General features: G+C 39.0%; 2 protein-coding genes across 2 annotated transcripts in view; both read right to left on the bottom strand.

Annotated features, from left to right (window-relative positions):
* tdrd9 (tudor domain containing 9) overlaps nucleotides 1-1,328 on the bottom strand; it is a 32,725-nt gene extending 31,397 nt beyond the window's left edge. The window contains exon 1 of the mRNA XM_050061568.1: nucleotides 146-1,328. Within this exon, the coding sequence (XP_049917525.1) occupies nucleotides 146-273 (128 nt within the window). The 5' untranslated portion in view covers nucleotides 274-1,328. The remainder of the gene's footprint in view (nucleotides 1-145) is intronic.
* An 821-nt stretch (nucleotides 1,329-2,149) lies between these two features.
* kif15 (kinesin family member 15) lies at nucleotides 2,150-15,808 on the bottom strand. Its single transcript, XM_050062599.1, has 35 exons — nucleotides 15,669-15,808; nucleotides 15,418-15,448; nucleotides 14,473-14,659; nucleotides 14,301-14,377; nucleotides 14,140-14,177; nucleotides 13,953-14,050; nucleotides 13,673-13,852; nucleotides 13,167-13,376; nucleotides 12,946-13,071; nucleotides 12,619-12,741; nucleotides 12,345-12,492; nucleotides 12,142-12,233; nucleotides 11,837-12,046; nucleotides 11,455-11,632; nucleotides 11,219-11,357; nucleotides 10,285-10,426; nucleotides 9,995-10,162; nucleotides 9,775-9,903; nucleotides 9,522-9,627; nucleotides 9,234-9,399; nucleotides 8,997-9,147; nucleotides 7,769-7,854; nucleotides 7,576-7,654; nucleotides 7,389-7,475; nucleotides 7,185-7,289; nucleotides 6,903-7,025; nucleotides 6,603-6,749; nucleotides 5,957-6,052; nucleotides 5,655-5,819; nucleotides 5,221-5,324; nucleotides 5,066-5,132; nucleotides 4,945-4,982; nucleotides 4,698-4,830; nucleotides 2,853-2,984; nucleotides 2,150-2,752 (listed from the first exon to the last, which is right to left on the bottom strand). The coding sequence occupies exons 1-35, from the start codon at nucleotides 15,685-15,687 to the stop codon at nucleotides 2,678-2,680; spliced, it is 4,155 nt and encodes a 1,384-aa protein (XP_049918556.1). The 5' UTR covers nucleotides 15,688-15,808; the 3' UTR covers nucleotides 2,150-2,677.
* Between the last annotated feature and the right edge of the window lie 4 nt (nucleotides 15,809-15,812).

Raw genomic sequence — 15,812 nt, forward strand, 5'->3', positions numbered from 1 at the left:
CCAGTCAGGGTTTGTGGCAACCATGTAGCCTGGAATATTTTTTCAATATCCGTTAACCACCATTAACAGGTCAGGTGGGGTTCAAGGACGCTAGCTAGCAGGAGGTTAGCTAGCTAATGCTAACGCTACCGTTAACGTCTCTCACCTTGTTTCTTTCAACGATGCTTCATCGTTCTTCTTTTCAACCACCTCCTCCGCGAGTTTAACGTTAGCAAAGGCCCTCCCAGAGGTAAACCAATCCGAAATTTGCTCTGCGGTACACGATGTCTCCATGTTGCAGGTGATGGTAATTACGGCATTATTCTGTCGACTCTCTCCCTCCAGCAACAATGGTGAGCACGGGGTTGGAGCGCGTGAGGCCAAGTGAGGAAGAAGCTCTACATCGCCTCCTGGAGGTTGGACCAACAGTAGTCATACTGAATATTTATTCTGCTATCATAGTGGTAAAATATTTGTAAATTATTTGATTAGAATAATAATAAAAGCAGCAGCACCATACAATAAAACATTACCTGTAAAAACCCTGCATGCAAAGGTTTTAGTCAAGTTATGACATATAAGTAATGGCAAAAGTTTCAAAATTTTCAATTGCATGTTGGACCAATTTTAAGACAAACCCTCTTTTTTTCCATATTTATATGAGCATAGCAGGTAAACATCAAGGTAAGTATTACACATTTGGTCTAGTACAGAATACAGTTTTATGTAGGAACAGTTTTCTTTGGGTTAGATTAGCTGTATAAATCTAACCATTAATTTTTCCACAGCAATATAGCAATTAGCAATATAGCAATTTCTCTCTACATGTAAATATGACAAGTAAGTATTAAGTGAGCAGGGTTAATGCAGTCAAATTCATTAACGCATGTTTATTCTGATGCAGGAGAAATCAAAAATGAATACATGTAATTTGATAAAATGTTTATGTTGAAATTAAGACCCCAATAATTCTAATTTAAGACTTAAAAAAAAAAACCCGAATATAGAAAAATGGAGTTTGAGACATTTTAAGCACCTGCAGATATCCTGTATCGTATTGCTAGATCATTATTATCCATGTACTACGTAAACAGTTGTAGTAGCTGTTGGGAAGTTGTTGTGTAACAATGTTAACTGATATTTGTATGTTAAATGTAATGGAATATAAGTATTAAGTTCTTCCTGAGACCTGGCAATTCATATTAGTCCTCTGTGAGGGACATGAATGACACTGAAGTCTATAAGCATTGCTGTCCCCTTTGTTGTTGTTTATTTGCACATACAATATTCACTTTGCAATAAATATGTTCACTTTAATCCATTGCTCACTTTTTATCCACTGGTCATTACTATTATTATTATTATTATTATTATTATTATTTATTGCTGTTTCTTGATTTTTTTTTTTGTACTTTTTTTGCATGCCTAGTTCTTTAAGTTTTTAAATATTGAAATCTTTAATCTGACTCTTTCCCCTTGACTGCTGTAACACTGGAATTTCTCAATTGTGGGATCAATAAAGGTCATCTTATTTTATCTTATCTTATTTCAAACACCATAAATGCAGTCTGAGTCCTGGTGTACCATGTGAAACACATACTGGGCTTTCCACTGATGTGGCACACATGGGCATGGGACCATCAGAATGTACCTAATTCAAAAAGAGGGGAATTGCAGCAGACACGTTTTATGTCAGAAAGGGAGATTAAGTGATACAATTTTTAATATCTCATTTGTTCTTCCTGTGTTCTTGCGTTAATATACTGTATACTATATTGTCAAAGACTGATCTACAATCCACTACAAGAGGACATGTTATAAAACATAAATAAATGACATTTTTGAGAAATAAAATCCTTGTTTCTTACATCCCAATTATTTAAATTATCTCAAATTAACAATATAAAAAATGTAAAATATCAAAACCTTATCTATTCTGGGTCTCAGGGTGTAACTGCAATACTCAAGTAAAGCAGAAGTATGTGTGTATGTCACATCTAAAATTAGTGAGTCAAACATTTATTTTGATTGGCACAATTAGATATTCAAAAACCTGGATGACTGGAAATTCATCAAAAGCTTTTGTCGCATATCTCACGTTTTTGTGATGACATGGAGTTTATTTTTTACAGTTCCATTACTTGAGCTATTCAGAAAACAAAGCCACAAAATACGAAGCAAGACGTTTAAGCTTTGGAGTTTTGTTTTTTTTAATTATGTATTTAAAAACAAATGGTTCATTATGCTAAAACTCAGTGGCTACACACCTCAGTATGATGGGAAAATACATGGATAAAACTCAGATGGTCAGTAAACAATTACAGCCTGAGATAAAAGCACCTAAAATGTTCCGTTTTCACATTATGATATTCAGCATTGTTGTAATTTCAATGTAGCCTGAGAACAATGTGATTAGTTGTATTGATGCCCATCCAAAGCAACCCAACACTGCTGAGACAAGATGGAGCTGGACTAAAGGAGGTTTTGTCACAGCGGGTCTGTCCATGCTGCTGTAATGGCAGATCAATGTAAGATACAGTATGTATGTACAGTATGCCTCAAGGCAAAACTTTGTAAGAGGTAAAACAAAATGAACACCTGAAATGAACAACATCATCACTGCACATTCCCTTAATGCCCTTCACGCCTTATGACTGGGAAAGATGCACCTCCATTAAAATACTTAAAAACCAGGGGTTTACGTCATCTCCATTGGCGGGCATCCAACGCTGTCTCGCATCAAGATGATCTCCGTTCTGAGCTTTTCATTTTCCTTTAAAACAAAAGAAAAGCACAAAGTTGAACTGGCGTGTTTACAGTATTCACATGACCAAAGAGAAACAACCTTTGATGGCAGGAGAAATGTTTGTTACCTCTTGAAGTTTGGTGTTGTCCTTTTTTAGCTTCACCAGATATTCAATCCTCTGTTTGTGGTTCTTATGCCCCACCAGTTTTCCATTCTCCTCCGACAGCTTAACATTCTGCTTACGGAGAACCTCGTTCTCCTGTGAAAAAGAAAATATGGCAACAAGTTTGGTAACGTTTGAGGAAATTATAACAGGCGTTTTTCACTTGTTTCTGATATTCTCAGGATTCCCACACATTTTTGCTAATGAATTTTCAAAGCTTTATATATTATTTTACACCAAGTACCGTAGTTTAACATGGGGAGACCTACTTGGCGATGCAGCCATACATTACTGAACACACATTTCCCAGGCATTGGCAGATAAGCAAACTGCTTTCTCTAGCTAACTATACTTGGATGTTAGACATTCCCGTAACCAACTAGCTGCATTTTCCAACTGACCAGACCAGCACTTACAGGCACTTTGCAAAATGTAAAGGCCACACCCATTTTGGGGACAATAGAAAATCAAAGATCCCATGGATGTCGATGGAATTTGACGTTCGTTTGGATCATAATTTTGTCAAGTTTGTATGCATTATTTCTTGTCAAACAAATGGACATGGACAAGTAATGTTTTGTGTCCCACCTGAACCTGAGCATTTGCAATAGCTTAATAAAATAAGGTTCATCACTGTCATGTCCCTTCAGGCTTACCCCATCCGAGTGGATCAGTGACCCAGCATAGTGGGTAGATATTTCATTTACAGATGTCTGCATCACGATACCTAGTGATTTAACTGAACATGTATATTTGATTGAATCACCAGGTAGCATCAGGCTATGTGCTGTCTGTAAATAACCAACCTGTTAATAGCCAGCTGTTTGATCTACAGGCTGAGATTTAGTTGGAGACAGTCTGATGCTGCTGCACTATATGACCATACTGCAGCAGCATCTCACTCAAGTAATAATCTATCAATAGTAATCATTTAGTGATTGGCAGACTGGTAAGACAGTGAGTATTTGCTTTTTTTGCTTTTATGAGCCTCAAATCTCAGTGTGAAAGCCTTGGCAAACTTGCTACACAACAGCTTTCTGCATTTTCCTGTTTCTCTCCTGATGTGACAGCGCGGCGGGGAGGATTAGATTTTAAATTAGGAAGACTAACTAGGAATGTATTTTGTATAACATTGGACATATTTTGGGATTCTTATGAACATAATTTAAACAATGGTCAAAACAACGTATATTCAAATTATATTCATTATAATCATATTAATTTTCCAAAATATTCTAATTCCAAACCACTTCCAGGCCTGAAAAACATAACTAAAACATAATTTAAAGAATTTCAACAGTGGGAACCTTGCATTTTGTGCACTACACATTTAATCAATACATCAATAAGTCGCGACCCTAATCTTTTACCTGTGTTGAGTTTGGCAGTTTTTTGACGGCTCTTGTGCAGGTCACCTCAAGCCCAATCATTTTGAATTTGAATGTCACCCTCCAATAAAAAAATGCTGCGGTATAGCCGACTATAGTGTCATGCTTATTATATTGTGACACCTTGTTGTTGTTATCAGGCTAGGACTGATGCCCAGAGCTGATCATTTTTAACTCTCTGGCAAATGTGCAGAATAGACGCTCAGCCCCCTGTCAAGCTGCTGGCATTTGCAGCATAGTGGAAATTTGCACATGAACATAGCAGTTGTGGTGGCTGCTTGTTTTTCTCTGAGGAATGTGACTATGCCAAATTTCAGCTACTGACTACATTGCCAGGAGTCCATGTTATCATTCTTGAAAGCTACATCATCCCAAAACGCTTTCTTTAGTGAGAGATACAGTCATTGACTCCGACTCTGACCTGGAGAAGTTTCTCCTCATCCTGCATCCTCTCACTCAGGTCTCTCAGCTGCAGACAGCGGTTCCTCAGCTCAGTGGTCAGCTCCTGAACGCAGGTTTGAGACTGGGCCAACATAGACTCTTGCGCCTGCAGTCTGATCCACAGCAAAAGAAAAAAAAAAAGCTTGTCAAACATCAAGCATTAATAATGGATAAGAATAACATGCAATGACAAAACATCGATTGATTTACTTTACTAGACCACTTACTGTTTCTTAGTATCACACAGCTTCTCCATTACTTTGTTCTGTTGAGATGAAGAAATGATAAACTGATCATTCGGTAAAGAGAAAAAATAAAAATAAAACCAGCCCATAAACAAATACAAACCTTCTCTGCTCTCTCCTCCTGGAGGTCTTTAAGTACAGTTTGTGTGATGCTTTCCTTCAACTTCTCACTGAAAAATGACAAGATAACATTATTAATGATTATGTGAAGTACTTAAGAGCAGTTTCTGGCTGTATGACTGGATGAATAATGCCAACCTATTATTGTTTCCATTTGGATCCTGCTGGCTATGCTTGGTGTAAAACTGGTCAAGTAAAGCCTGGATCTCAATTCGGACCATCTCTTTCTCAGTCAGCTGCGTCTGAGGACAGTGGAATCACACAATCAGTACTGATGGACTTCACAGACCTTAAAGGGATAGTGAAGAGGGGTTGTATGAGGTACTTATCCATAGCTTGTTTAGCTTCCATGTTAGTATTCCTGTCTGCTTCTCCAAACTGGGGGCATGTCAACTGCCATCTACTGTAGGTAATACACTGACTATGGATAAGTACCACATACAACCACACTTTAAAAAAAACCTGAACTATCCCGTTAAGACAAGTAGAATCTGCAGTAACCATGCTCAATCAATATTTCACTCCAGTGATGAACAGCTATAGATTAATTAAACTTTTGCTCAAACATATACCTTAAGCCTTTGGATCTCCTCATTCTTGGCCGCCCTCTCAGCATTGAGCTCCGTTAAAAGAATCTCCATGGTCATCATGGAGGAGCGTCGATTCTCCAACTCCCTCTCCTGGCTCTCTATCACCTGGGTCAGGTCCCTGTTGAAACTCCCCGGAGTGCAGGGAGTCTAAAGAGACAGATACATTAAAAGAAAGAAAGAAAAAAGAAAAGATCCACATGTTGCATTTCTGACTGCAATACATCACACGTTTTATTTATATAAATGCAGAATTAAAGAGCATACAAAGCACAGGAAAGTCTTACCCGAGGCAGTGATTTAGGTGTGACTGTCAGCTCAGCAAGGGGTTTAAAACTTCCATTTCTGATAGTTCTTTCAACAGCTTCTTGCTGTTGTTGCACCTGGTACAAAAGGAGAGTTTTGGGGGTCATTTTTATAAATTCTATTCATTTGTCCAGTGGAAACCATGTATTTCCTGAAGTGCTGATTTTGATTTTTTTTTCTGATAAACTGAAGGATAAAGTGCTCCTTTGTGTGTTGAGAAAATTCTCCTTATTCTTAAATAAACTCATTAAAAACCCGCCTGGATCAGCTGGAAAATGCATCGTTACAAAGCTGAAAACAGGGCTGTCTTTCTCACACCATAAAAAGTTGACTTTTAAGAGATTTGTGGTTCTCACAATGTACATGCAGTGCTGTAGTTTTAACTACCCAACTGGACAAAAATGAGTTAAAATTAGCATAAACTTAAACATCTACAGCAGTAAAATGCAACATGTCCATAATTGCAGAAATAACATTAGTCCAAAACATTTTACTGCTTAATGACAACCTTTACTTTTAATACTTAAAGTAAATGTTGCTGATAATACCTTTACTTAAGTAAAGGATCTGAATACTTCCTCCACCATTAGCTGTATGTCTGCTCTGTGTTCATGAAAAAGACTTCACCTTCTGCTGTAGATTCTGTATCATGATGTCCTTCTGGGCTGTTTGCTCTTGAGATGCTTGGAGAAGGCTGTTCTGCTCATCCAAGACCTTTGTGAGTCTCTCAACCTCCTCGGTGGCATAAATGACCTCCTCCTGCAACACCTCCACCTGAGGACACAAACATGTTATGTATATAGTAGCTTCCTTATTTGGCCTATTTTGTCCATATACAAAGCTGGTCAGAGCATTTACCCTTGGTAAAAAAAAAAAAAAAAAAAAAATACAAAAAAGGTTACAAATGTTTAACATTATCAAACTTACCTCTATTTTGTTGGATGCCACCCCTCGGTCTAAAGCTTCTTTCAGGTCACAGATTTCTGCCTGCATCTTAGAGTTTTGCTCCCGGATATCATCCCTCTCAAAAGAGGTAGCATTGTACTTGGCCTGAAAAAGCAATGACATTATTATTATAAACATTCCCTGACTGATTCAAACATAGGTATATACAGTATGAGATAGTAGAGTACAGGAAATGGTAACTAAAGAAAACAATTAAGTTATCTAAGACAAATAAAGAGTGAAATAGGTGGAGGAGAAAAGTACCGTGATGTCTTTGATGTCTTCAGACAAGTGAGTAATGGTCTGGTCTTTCTGGCTCAGCTCACTGCGGCTCTCTCTGGTTTGGTTCATCAGATCTAATACAACATCCTGTGAAAATGCATGGGTAGGATTCAGGAGTGTAGCAAAGATACTGCAATTATATTTGAAGGAATACAAAACGACAAAGAATTATTCCCTCATGCTTACTTTGTCCTGTTCAATCTTCTGCTCCAAGCCTTTAATTGTTTCGTTGGCAGTGTTCACATTCTGCTCAAGATCCACAATTTTGGATACCTTTAAAACAGAGAGCAGACAACCAGCTTTAGCTACTGAGCTGCAACCACTGTTATAATATTTATAATTTTCAAACACTGATGTAGTTCAAAGGACTGACCTGTTGTTGAGTCTGTACCGTCAGGTCTGAAACTTGTTTTCTAAGTTGTGTATTCTGCTCCACTGTTTCAATAAGTTCCCTGAAGGCACACACAAAAGGTCATTAATGTTAATGTAAGTTATTTGAGATGATGAAAACAGTTGTAAGCAGTTCTTAAAAAAAAAGAAGGAAGAAAAGATATGAACAAACTCACTTTGATGTACTCTCTTTGTTTTCCCTTAACTGGGAGATCAGGTTGCTTGTGTGCTCCTGCTCAGTCTGCAGAGAGCTATTCAACTCCTACAACAGACAAAAGAAAGCAAAGACATATAAATATATACAGAATATAAATATATATGGAAGCCGAGAACATCAGTAATTGCATATTTTTTTAATGCAGTTATTGAGATGCCAAGTTAATTATTTTGTTATATTGAGAAAACAAGGCAATCAACCCATTCTCAGAAGGAAACAAAAGGTTGTTGCCTTTAATAATGTTCATCAGAGATCAGGAGTGCCATGCCAGCATGCACTGATTGCATCTTGACACCTGTAGCAACTGATCTAAGCTGGAAATTTCCGATCAAGCAGTACCCATTATTGATCAACACATCAGACTGTACTTCAATCAAGGTCTAACAAAGAGAAAATGAAGATACGAATCCTCCAACAGTTGCGACAGTAACCTTGAAGGCTACAATCAGATGTGATCAAATGAACCAGACGCACATTTTTGACTTCTTCATAATTATCACGTGCTCCTAAGAAAATAAGTTGGTTTCCCCTTTTGTTTTCTAAAAAAATTGATATATATTAATTCGTTAATACAAGAAAATGATCTTTGCTATCTTGAGATAACTAAAACAAGAAAAAAAGAATTACAAGCACTGCACAGGGCTTAACAATAAGGATTGCCTTGTTGCTCGGAGCAAGTTAAATGCCACATCGAGGCAAGTTAACCTAGCAAGTCACCTGTTTGATCAGGCAAGTGCTAAAAAAGCATTTAAGAACATTGATTTTTGGCGAAGCTAAAAACCGAAGTAGCTCAGGAATAAGCCATCTCGCTTCCTTTTTATCTCTGTCCAGAGTTGCACCTACGCAATACTGATCAGGCACATGAGAGAAAAGGGTGTCAGAAAGATAAAGTTTATGAGCTGAAGCGCAAGCAAGCGTTGCCATTATACTAGAAACAGGAGTTTAGTTGGATGGTGTTTGAGAATGTAGGTGACACTCCCAAGTATGTGGAGCACAGTTGCCACAAGTTTCAAAACAAGGTGAATAAAACGGGATTGTTTTTCTCGACAGTTGCTTCATTCTTTGTTGCTATTTGACTACCGCTAATAAATAACTATTTGTTCAGGAGCAAGTAATCAACAAGATGACATCACCGTCTACAATTCAGGATAAAAATTGTTCATAGTTTAGTTCATGCGTTCACTAACCGTGAGCTGCGCCTTCAGCTCATCGATCTCCTGCTGCCTGTCCTGCAGCTGCTGTCTTGCCTGATCGGCCTCAAACTTGGCCTCGGCTTGGAGCTGGTCAAATGAGTCCTGCAGTGTTCGATGCTGCTCCAGAAGCTGCTCCCACTCCAGCCTGGATTGAAGACACGGTAGTTGTGGGCACATAAACTCATGGTATCAAGACGTGTCTCACTGCAGAGGTATGAGACTTATGCTTACTGGACTTTGTCAAGTTGAAGCTGTGTGCTGATCAGACTGTTGGAGAGCTGGCTCATCTCTTTCTGCTGCTCGCTCTGGCCATCTCTCAGCTCGTTCCTTACAGCGGCCAGCTCCTTATCGGACGACTGCAGCAGCAGGCGTAGATCACGGATCTCAGTCTTCAGCACTGAAAGGAGGGAAAGAAAGAGTTGTCACCTTGGCACTCTTGTCCCTACTTCCATCTCCCAGAAACATTAAGTTCAACACCAGCAAAAGTCCAGATGATTACAATAAGCATCAGATCCTTACCTTCTGCAGCTTGTTGTTCAGACTGAAGGCTCTGTTGCAGCTCACTGACAGTTTCTTGCAGGTTGACCTGATCTCTGTTCCTGTTAGCTCTCTCCGCAGAAAGCAGCTGCATCACGTAGAAAGAAAAATAAGAAAACAGGACAGTCAAGCAAAGGCATCATGTTTTCCCAAATCCCCACACATCCCATAAAAACATATTTACATAGCATTCAATAAGACAAAACTGTAAATGAGGAACATGAGGAAATTCTACCTCATCTTTGTGGTCAGACTCTTGTGACATCACAGCAATCTGCTCCTCAAGTTTTGCAATTTGCTGCACAAGCTTGGTGTTCTTCAGCTCCTCCTCATTAAACTGTGTCTGGACACGGCTAACTTGATCCTGATGAGAGATTAGAGAAAGTATGAGAAAAAGAGGGGACTTTGTGTGTTTTTTTGTACACACATTTAAGGGATAATCCTCTTTGTTGTACCTGAACTTGACGCAGCTCCTCAGTCAAGGCCATCTCAGTCATGTCTGAAGGAGGCGGCTCGGTCCAGATGTCTTCTGCATTATCTTCTTTCCCATTCAGGTGTTCAGGGCTGGAGAGAGGCACGAGACGGGTCCGCAAGTTGTACGCTTTGGTGGGTGTGGTGAGAATCTGGTGTAACAGACATTTAAAGGATAAAAAACAAGGATTTTTCACAGTGCTTGTTAGAGAATCTGTAACACAATGAAAATATATAAAATAAAAAGAGGTTTACCTCACAGTGATCCACTCACCTTTATAGTCTCAACGTGGATTCTGTTCAGCTCGGAGACCTCCCGGTTTTTGTGAGCGTTTGTGGCTTCCAAAATGTTTTCCAAATGCCTGTTGGACTTTTCAAGGTATCTTTTCTCAGACTGCAGCTGAGACATCTGTTTCCTAGAACACAAGTCACCATAAAAAAAAACAAAAACAAATTAAGCTCTGAAAAACGTACTTTATAAGCCCATAGAGGCATTTAATGAAAAGTTGCATCTTTCATTAAGATCACAAAATAAATCCACCTCAAAATTAAGGCTGCAACTCACAATTATTTTCATTGTCGATTAATTGTTGATTATTTTCCTCAATAATCTATAAGTTGTTTGGTCTACAGAATATTAGAAAATGGTGAAAAATGTCGATCAGTGTTTCCTAAAGCCTAACATGACGTCCCCAAATGTTGTATCTCCACAACTCAAAGGTATATGTTGATTAATCATTGCAGCTCCACTTACAATGAAAAAAATGACATTGTAGTGGTCCAAGTAAAAAAAATAAAAAATAAATAAAGAGGGGAAGAAAAAAAAGCTAGAAACTAGAGCTGTGCAACATTCAAATATATAAAAAAAGGTGAATTTAATGGGTAGGGGGGGATTGTCACACCATAAAATATATGAGATAAGGTCATTTTTTAAATATTGAAAACCATATAAACTTGAAATCATTAAATTTCACCGTACAAACAGTGGTTATAGACAAAGGCATTTATCCATAAAAAGAGCCATGTACACTTTGTGCTCACAAAAGTGATCTACTATTTATGATGGCTGGATTTCATGATGGTAAAGGATAGTGGCACTTTTTTTTTTTTGCTTTGTGCTCATTTCCAAACATCAGCCAAGCTTTCCTGGATAATGCACATGTAAATGCAGTTTAAGAGTGGTTTTCTGTATTAAATACCCTCCTTACTTTGTGACTTCTTTGTACTCCTCAAAGGCCTGAAGGGCACCTGTGAGGTCGGACTGTTTCTGAAGCAGCTGAGCCTTCAGCTTCTCAATAGTAGCTACCGAGGCGGTGTCAGCCGCAGGGGTTGAAGAGGCTGCTGAAGCTGTGGAGCAACATATGTTTATTGACATTTATACAGATATAGGCTATAATACATTTACTTGAAATTTTTTATATGATGAAACAGATGATTATCTTACTCTCTGTGCGCCTGTCTGTCTCCACGGCGCTTTGGAAGGCCTCTTCCAGCTCAGTAGAAATTTGGACTGCAGCTTCTTGAGCTTTCACCACTGATTCAAGAGAGCGAAGTTGGCGGTTCTCCTCTCTGAGGCTGAAGTTTTCCGCTGCATATCGAGTCATCTTTGGGTGATGTTCAACCTACAAGGGCAGAATTGTGTATGTGGGGAAAACAGTGATTTGAGAGGGAACAATCTGAAAATTATAAAAAATATAAAATTATGTTAACATAAAAAATGGTTTTGCATATATTAATTACACACACTAGCTGTGTAGCCCCACATTTAACACATACAGTCATCAGCAGTGGGTTAGGCAGTGTTCAAATGGAATTAAATTTTGTACCTGATCTCTCAAGATCTTTATCTCTTCTTTTAGCTGGTCAATCAGAGCCTGAGAGTCCTTGTCTGACGGTAAGCCTTGTCCTGCCTTCAGTTTTTTCTCAAGGCGATAGATGTGGTCCTCTCGAAACCTGACAATCATTCGGCTGGAGTGGATGAACTTGTCTTTCTGGGTCCAGGCCTCCTCGAGCCGAGACACTTTCTCCAGCAGCATCTGAGTGTAGTCAAATGATGCTATGAGTGTCCCTGCACCAACAGCATAATAATTTCCAAAAATAAATGACAATTGAAAAAAAAAAAATCCCATACCCTCTTCTCCTCTTCTCGCCTCCTCCACAGACGAACAGCAGCCATGAACTTTGCTTTGTATGAAACCTCAAGTTGAATTTCTGCGGATGGACCTGATAAGAGAAGCTCATTTACACTTTTGCGTAATACCAGCAAATATTTGTTTGGAAACATGCAACTTTGCATGAAATACACATTAACACATTTGGTCTGTGTATTTTTACCTCTGGGGAGTTCAGGTCCTCCTGGCGCTACATCTCTCCCATAGTCCACTGCCCGAGAAGTTAGTGCCTGTGCAAGCTGCTCCTTCAGCTTCTTCACCTCAGCTTGTAACTGCCTCACATTTCCCTGTGTGTCTTCATTGATGATGGCCTGGTAAAGCAGAATAATTTCACATGAGTGAGGTTATAAAGTTCAGTTTGAAACCACCAGAACTTGGTTATGTGAAGTCTGTTGTGTTTAATGACAGATATTGCCAGAATTTAATTGAATAGATACTTTATTCTTGATCAGCTTTGCCCTCTGAGCAAACTGCAGGGTGGACAGTGTTTCTCCAAAACACTTTGAACCGGGATGTACATTGGCTATGATGTAAGTCTTTGCATTTCCTCCAAGAGAGTCCTGAAATAACAACAATAATTGTAACAGTGCATACCTATTCAAATAATAAAGTGCAATTACATCAAGTGTAGTATATAAAGTGTTATATTCTACAAAAAAGAATATAAAAAGGAATTTAAACTCCAGGGAGATCCACACTGATACACGGAAATATAAGACATTCTCCACCAAAGCAACACCCAAGATGTATTTAGGATGACTCACCCTTAGCAAGAAGGTGAGTTTAGAATCTCTGTAGCAGATGTGGCGGTTCTTCCCATTGGACACATCAACCAGTGCCATGATCACCTGACCGAGACACATGAGGGAGCGATTGATACTGCTGGCCTCCTGAAACGAGAAATAGTGCAGATAACAGCTGTTAGCAACAAAAATCATTAATGTAGTGCCTCATTATAAGACTAAATTCATGGAAGAAGCGTCACCTTGAGTCTGGAGCCTTCAGTGTGTGTGTCTTTCTGCCTCTCAGACCCTGCAAGGTCTACCAGGTTCAACTGAGACGTTCGGATGTTCACCACTTCATTGATGGACTCTTTGGACTCCAAGGTCATGGTGAACACTGCGTGAGATCTAGAAGACTCTCGGTTCATGGAGGTGGAGGCCACTCTTCGATTACGCCAGCCCATGGACAGCACCTAAGTGGTTTCAAACACAAATTCTGCATTCTTCCACAGTACATTTCTTAATTAAGATGGCACCTGCATTTAATTGTCCATTTTATGTGGTCTCAACTCTGTGCAATAATTTGATACTGCTTGATAAAGACCACATTTTATATCAGACAAATTACTTTCTACATTGTGATAATGGAATTTGATTTAAGGTATATAGTAATACAGGGGTTTCATCCTCTCTAGTAAGACTTGAGTGTAACTGTATATTATACCTTACAATAACCGTCTATAAGCCACAACAAGCAAGGGATTTTTACCTGGTAGGCTTCAGCAGCTGAGTTGACAAACTTCTCCACAGCTCCCTCGACAAATAAACCTTTCTTGATGTTCTCCCTGAGGAAAAGGCTGGCTGACGCTGTGTCCAGAAGGTCATAAATTTGTTCATTGTATATCTCAATAAATGAACATTTGCAAAGGAAACTCTTGGACTGGCCAGACTTTTAGGAAAAAGAACAAACAAAGGAGCAACTTCATTAGATAACAAACATTAAATATTGGTTCAAAATACTGTCATGGTGATGAAATGTAACAATTCACCCTTTCCACTTCTCTGTTGATGAGAAAAAACAGGTACTCAAAACTTCGAGGAATAACCCCCCTGAGTTCATCTGTGAAGTTATCAAGCTCAGATGGCCCTAGACCGCAAAAAGAAGTGTCACTACAATTTTTCTATTGCTGGATCTTAAAGAATTTGTAGAACACAATGTAAATGACATATTCTCACCAAGCATGGTGAATGTTTTCCCTGAGCCAGTTTGTCCACTGCAGAAGCAAGAGAGAAATGCAGTAAGAAACTGAATAGGTGCTTCACATTAAGAACAATGCAGAGTTATTATGCCATAAAATATTTTCTATTCTATACTGTTCACATTAAAGACCACTTACTAGGCAAATATAGTACCATTGTATCCATTCATGCAAGACTCAACAATGTTCTTGGCCACACTGGAGAACACAGAGTCCTGTTGAAAAATGACAAATAAAGACCATGCAAACGCTGAGGAGGACCAACTTTATCAGTGTTATCCTGATAAAATGATAAGTGTATGCTTCCAACCTGTGATGTGTCCATGTCAGCAACATGATCATAAGTGAAGGTTCGTGGCTCTGGTTTTGATAACAGACGGATGGTGTTGGGTGAGGTGACTGTGAGACACAGCTTCTGATCTCCATCTGTGGTCAGCCCAGTGCACTGAGTCAGAGGTCGTACTCGCACAAAAACTTTGATGGAATCACTGTCATTGCTGTAGGGCCAGAAATACAAATATAACTATTAATATTTGTAAAGCATAGAATTGAGCTGATGTTGTTGAGAACTACACGTCACCATGAAAAGCAATAGTGTTTGCTACTACAGGTGCCCATTAAATTCAGAGGGTATGTGGTATGAAAACATTTACACCCCTGTAGCTGTGCTCCTCAGTCAAATCAGTAAACCTCAAAATCACTATCACCTTAGACAAAAACAGTTAAGTTACCACACACATATATCTTACTGCAGGGTTACTCAACTTGCTTTGCCCAGGGGCCACCTTTGCAAAATGACAGGAGGTCAGGGTCCAATCATAGCAACCCAAAACAGGTATGGTGTACAAAGGGACGTTTTAAGGATCTGAGGACATTGGGGGCTTAGTCTGGACCTCTGCTGGGGTTTTTTGGTAAACAAGCTCTATTTTCATACCTTTTTTAATGCACTCTGGCGCCATATTTACATTAAAAGTACAAAAAAATCCCCAGTGTGAATCCATTTATTTTATTTTGGGGATTTGACGATGGTTTAGGGGCCAGATTTGGCCTGCAATAGTAAGTTGAGTATCACTGTCTTACTGTAACGTTACATGCATAGTATTAGCTCTGATCAAGGACCACATACTAAGGGGTTATGTGCAAATAACTATACGTTTATCTATGTTATGTATGAGCTATGTTACGTAGCAACGTAACATTAGCCTAATGTCAGTGTTGTCAGTTTGTCTTTGGATGAAACAAGCAGGTACATTACCTGGCAGCAAGTTGGCTTGAGTCGCCACATCCTGTCAACAAAATTAAAAGACTTTTAAGGCTTGTTTAGTTATGGTAAGTAAGACAAAATAGCGTTAAAGTTAACATTTGCTAAATCATGCTAGCTGACTCCGACTACATTAACTACCGCTAGCTAGCTAAGATTACCAAAAACCCGTGGATGTCAGCGTCAACAAGTGACATGTTAACAACATATTTGTTTGCTAGCCGAGCAAATGTTTGGTACGATACCTTTTCCACTGGAATTCATGTCGATTAAGAAATGTTAGCTGTTATGTGGTAAAATGAACTTTCTTCATGGTAGACTGAGAGGAAAGAGGTCGACGCTGTTTGTGTTTATCCTTCGAAATTGGCGGGCAGGTCCGCCTCTACTTC

The sequence above is a fragment of the Epinephelus moara genome, chromosome 14 (genome assembly GCF_006386435.1).
Source record: "Epinephelus moara isolate mb chromosome 14, YSFRI_EMoa_1.0, whole genome shotgun sequence".
In the NCBI taxonomy this organism is placed as follows: Eukaryota; Metazoa; Chordata; class Actinopteri; order Perciformes; family Serranidae; genus Epinephelus; species Epinephelus moara.

Bases quoted from the DNA above. Each gene is read 5' to 3' on its own strand.
- kif15 (XM_050062599.1), bottom strand. The intron at 6,750-6,902 runs GTAAGTTTGATA...TTGTGTCCTCAG, and splicing joins TGGCATCCAACAAAATAGAG to GTGGAGGTGTTGCAGGAGGA. The intron at 4,831-4,944 runs GTAAGTGGTCTA...GCTGTGGATCAG, and splicing joins CTGTGTGATACTAAGAAACA to ACTGCAGGCGCAAGAGTCTA.